General features: G+C 31.2%; 1 protein-coding gene across 1 annotated transcript; it reads left to right on the top strand.

The window, feature by feature from the left end:
- The first annotated feature begins 301 nt into the window (after positions 1-301).
- Positions 302-2417, top strand: XTH9 (xyloglucan endotransglucosylase/hydrolase 9). Its single transcript, XM_012996982.2, has 4 exons — positions 302-519; positions 620-720; positions 800-993; positions 1823-2417. The coding sequence occupies exons 1-4, from the start codon at positions 345-347 to the stop codon at positions 2232-2234; spliced, it is 882 nt and encodes a 293-aa protein (XP_012852436.2). The 5' UTR covers positions 302-344; the 3' UTR covers positions 2235-2417.
- Positions 2418-5474: the final 3057 nt, after the last annotated feature.

The following is a 5474-nucleotide window of genomic DNA, read 5'->3' on the forward strand; positions in this document are numbered from 1 at the left end:
ACATACCTAAAGGGTTAGTTCGTAATTTACGCCAAAAATAGTAAGAAAATTCAAGTGTAAGCCAAATCAGCAGAAATTAAGCTAAGCCAACACTAATTAGCCAACGGCTCCATCCAAATTTCAATTTCACCCACACCAATATCACTATTGTCCGACGTGGCATCTGACACGTAATGGGGAAGATAATGACGTGGCAGAGTGGCTTCCAAATGAAGCCAGCACTGCCTATTTAAACCAACCCCAAACCCTTTCCTCTTTCCCCACTCTCACTCCTCTGCCCTCACAAAAATAAAATATATAAATATATTTATTTTTAAAATTTAAATTCTTGAAAAACTGCTGCAATGGTAAAGGGATATGTGATACTCGGGTTATTATCTGCTGCATTCGCACTAGTGGGCACTTGTGTGTGCTCATCATCATCTTCAAGATTTGATGATCTTTTTCAACCCAGTTGGGCTTTGGATCATTTCACCTATCAAGGAGATGTTCTCAACATGAAGCTTGATAACTACTCTGGTAATTAATAATTAATTAATCTTTATTATTAATTTTATTTAATATTAAATAATATTGGATAAATAAATAAATAATAATAATATAATTTGTTTTGACACAGGTGCTGGATTTTCATCAAAGAGCAAGTATTTGTTTGGGAAAGTCACTGTTCAGATTAAGCTTGTTGAGGGTGACTCTGCTGGCACTGTCACCGCCTTCTATGTAAGTTTAATTATTTTTTTATTTAATTTAATTTCAAGGAAATATTTAATTTAAATAAATAAATATTTATTGGGGGCAGATGTCATCGGACGGTCCGTATCACAACGAGTTTGATTTCGAGTTCCTGGGGAACACCACAGGGGAACCCTACCTTGTTCAGACAAATGTGTACGTTAATGGAGTTGGTAATAGAGAACAGAGGCTGAATCTCTGGTTCGATCCCACTAAGGATTTTCACTCTTACTCCATTCTCTGGAATCATCGCCAAGTTGTGTAAGCCCCCCCCCCTCTCTCTCTCTAGATCTCTCTCTCTCTCTAAAACACGCACACGCACGTATACATGTTTGTGTGTGTGCTTGGTGAACAAATTAATGTACAGAGGGTAACATGGGAAAAGTGGAAAGTGTATAGCCTAAAGCACCAACATTTTGGCACACAATGCATCAATCAATCCCCATGCACCATTATATATATTTGCCTAACTTTCCACAATTATTTGTTCAATTTCTTTTATTTTTAATAATAATTAAAAAAAGAAATCGGAACAAAATATTCGAATTTCGTCGATTTCGATCCGAAATTTTCCATATTTGTATTTCTAATTATGTCAATTTCTGAATAATATTTATCACATTCAGCCAACTGTGTGATATATCAATCATTTTGAAAATTGGAACATAATAATAAGTCTTAAATTTCTGAATTTTAGTTACATTTCTTTCCAATTTTCAAATTTTCTTTTCTTTTAATAATAATAAAAAATTGGAACAAAATTTCTTTTCCATATATATATATATATATATATATATAAATTTTCATTTCAATTTCTGTGTGATCAATCAATTTGAAAATTGGAACATAATAATATGTTTTTGCATTTCCCCGATTTCGATTCCGAAACTTCCGAATTTAGCAACATTTCATTCCAATTTCAAATTTCTTTATAGCTACTAAATGATTTTTTATTTTTTATTATTGGCTTTTTGAGCATGGCATTAATAATCCAAATTCTTGAATTTATAAATGTAAATAACCTATATATATTTATTGACTAATAATAATTAATAGTTTTTAATTATTAATTATTAAATGAAAAATGCAGATTCTTGGTAGATGAGACACCAGTGAGAGTACACACAAACCTGGAGCACAAAGGAATACCTTATCCAAAAGACCAACCAATGGGAGTTTACAGCTCAATTTGGAACGCAGATGATTGGGCAACACAAGGTGGTAGAGTCAAAACAGATTGGTCAAAGGGACCCTTCATTGCATCCTACACTGGTTTCCAAATCGACGGCTGCAAATGCCCCGACTCCGTCGCTTCACGGTGCGCCGCCGCCTCAGGTGATCCCAAGCAGTTCTGGTGGGACCAGCCGACCATGTCGGAGCTTAACGTACACCAGAGCCACCAGCTTCTTTGGGTTAGGGCCAATCACATGGTGTACGACTACTGCTCCGATACCGCTCGGTTTCCTGCCACTCCGGTCGAGTGCCAGCACCACCAGCACTAGAGTACTTTCCCGATCGGTTTAATTAGTTAATTAATTTATTATCGTTTTTGTAAAAAAAAGAATTATGGTTCTTTTAATTAAGTCGGTTTGACATGAGCTCCATGTTATTTTGTTGTCGCCATCTGTAAGATATTTCCGTTAACTAGCTATGAAATAAATGTTCGTTCTTCGGGTTACGTTCAAGTTATGAGTTTTCGACTTTTCAGTTATTCATACATTATTCAATTTTGATTAAATTATGAAAATGTAATTAGGTCTCTAAAAATACTAATGTGATCTCTACACTTTCCGCATCTAATGTTATTTCAAACATGAATCATCGTAGCGTATGAAATTATTAACGCAAGTTTCTTACTATCAGACTACCTTGTCTTGCTATCAGACTACCTTTCTTGACATAGACCTGTGTGATTGACGTGCAATATTACATAAATGTCCCCTCAATTTAGAGATTTAATCAATGGAAAAAAAATTACATTAGAGATTAATAATAATATATTATTATTAATTTGAACATGTGAAAATTGTGAAGAAATTAGAGAAGTTCAAATAATGAAGATAATTTGAAGGCATATGAATGGGAGCTTTGATATAATTGCAATGGTGATGGGCTAAGGTGGGGACCAGGAAAAAAAGGCAGACGCATAAATCGGATGGGCCTATGATGACTCAGCACAAACAAAAAGCTAGGTACGAAGTGGGCCCCAGTGGTCCTATCTATGCATCTGAAGAATTAAGGTTTGTTCATCAACCAAGTGGGGCCCACTGTACTCGGGTATCCTGCAATAGTGGTAGGACTTCTTAAGGTTGTGATTTTTTATTTATTTTTTAAAGGGCAAAGTACAGTTTACACCCCTGAATTATAGGCGTTGTACCAGTTTGCCCCCTTGAACTACAAAACGTCCCAAATACCCCCCTATATTTAAATTTTATTTGTAAATGCTGACGTGGCACTTTGACTTTATAATTTCTAGCTATTTTTTATACATTTGGACATTTTGTGACTACTTTGCCCCTCTATTCAATTATATATATATATATATATATATATATATATATATATATATATATATATATATATATATTAAAGCTTTTTCACTGAATTTTTTTTTTATGTTGTCAAGATTTTTTGCTCTATATTTTCGGGTTTATTTTCTCGTATTTCCGTTTTTCTTCTCATTATTTAACCACTAAAAGGCCACTGTTTTTTTCTTCTAAAATTTATTAAAATGTCGAGTAACACAAAATTTTTGTACTTCGTGGTACAAGACATCTTATAATGCACAAAAATCACCCCCAAAGTTATGCATTTAATTAAGGGCATAAACAAAAAATGCACAAAATTGAACAAAGGACAATTAGCAAACATACGGAATCCAAAAATTAAACACAATTAAGAAAATCATGCAAACCATAAATTTACTTCGTCACAAATTCATAACAAAATCGACAAATACAACACGTATTAATTATATAATTATGAAGTTTCTTACAACAAACCCCCAAGGGCAGAAAAGTAATTGCACATTTAAATTAAAAGTGTTAATAATTTAATGGTTGACCATAAACTCGAGGGGGGTATTTGGGACGTTTTATAGTTCAGGGGGGCAAACTGGTACAACCCTTATAGTTCAGGGGTGTAAACTGTACTTTGCCCTTTTTTAAATGTTATAAGTGATATTTTTAATATTGTTTTTTGGCCAAGAAGAAGTTATATTATATCATTGTTTGATGTAAGAGAATACTACTTTATACTATGAAAGATTTATATATAACTAGTATTTTAACTTGTGAGTTGTATGGACGAATATTGAAAAAAAAATATAAGATAAATAAAATTACTTAACATATATGACGTGAACAATATCAAATAATAGAACACCGAAAATGTAAAAATTCCACTAATTTCAATCATAATCTATATATCTATTTTAACAATAAAATTTAATACACGTACGTGTGCTATAAAAATGTTAGTGGTGGAAACTCATCAACAAAAAAGTTAGTGGTGGAAGGAAAATAATAATAATAATAATAATAATAATAATAATAATAATTAAAAAGAAAAAACAAACGTGAAAAAAAAAATCGAAGTTGATCGTGTTTAGTGAGGAAGGGAAAAAAAGAAGAAAGAAAGAAAAACAAAATAATTAAAAAAAAAGTGTCCTATAAAAAATGAGAGAATATTTAGTGCTAAAAGAGAAAAAAAAACACAAAAATATTTAAAAATAAAAAATGTGAAAACAATTGATCGTGTTTAGTGGAGACGAGAAAAAAAGGAAGACGAAAAAAAGAAAAAGAAAACAATTAAAAAAAAAACGAAATTTGTTTTATAAAAAAAGAAGAAAAAACAAATAATTTTTGAATGTGCTATAAAAAAGGATAAAATAAAAGAAATAAATATTTCACAAAAATATTTATAAAAAAAAGTGTTTTTATGATTTCAGGGCAAACCTTTCTTTTATATAAAGATTATATCATTGTTAAAGTTAATTGCACATAATTTCCTGTGTAAGTTTAATTGTCGAAAAAGTATTTATATTAAAAAATTTAGCAAGAATCACCCAATTACCCAATATGTGTTACAAAGTGCATTGCTTCTTATTTTATTGTTTGCAATTGACTTAGATGAGATGACAAAATTATCTTAATTAAAAATAAAACAAAATACCTAACACAAAAAAAAGAAAATTAGAAACAAAATACAAAAATAAAAAGAGAGAGAGAAAATATTATTTCTTCTTCTCCTCCGTCAAACCAACTCTCTTATAATAAAGAATAAAGTTTTGAAAAACTTCATTTTGGGGGTGAATCTATAATTTCAGAAGTTTATTTTGGTCCTTCCATGGTAAAAAAATGCACCCCAGTCGCACAATCCGCGCATGCAGCACACGATAAGCTATTATTGTTCTTATTGCCTTTGACTAGTTTTTATAGGGAGGTTCTTGTTAAAAAAAATTAACACGAGAGTTTTTTCGGAAATTCAAGATTATACAGTGGTGGTTTTTGCAAAACTTAATACATGGGACAGTGTAATATTATAGTGACAGCAAAGCAGTGACGTATGTTCCATTCTTGGTGCCCAAGAATTCATCTATAGACTATAATATATATGCACTAATTGTCATTATATTGGCTAATATAATGTATATAAAATGTTGAAGATCAAGAAGCAGTCAATCAAATCAAATGACTAAATATTTTATTAATTAAGATGCATAATCACAGATTAAATACAGC

This window comes from Erythranthe guttata, chromosome 13 (assembly GCF_056151865.1).
Source record: "Erythranthe guttata isolate IM_541 chromosome 13, IM_541, whole genome shotgun sequence".
Classification (NCBI taxonomy): Eukaryota; Viridiplantae; Streptophyta; class Magnoliopsida; order Lamiales; family Phrymaceae; genus Erythranthe; species Erythranthe guttata.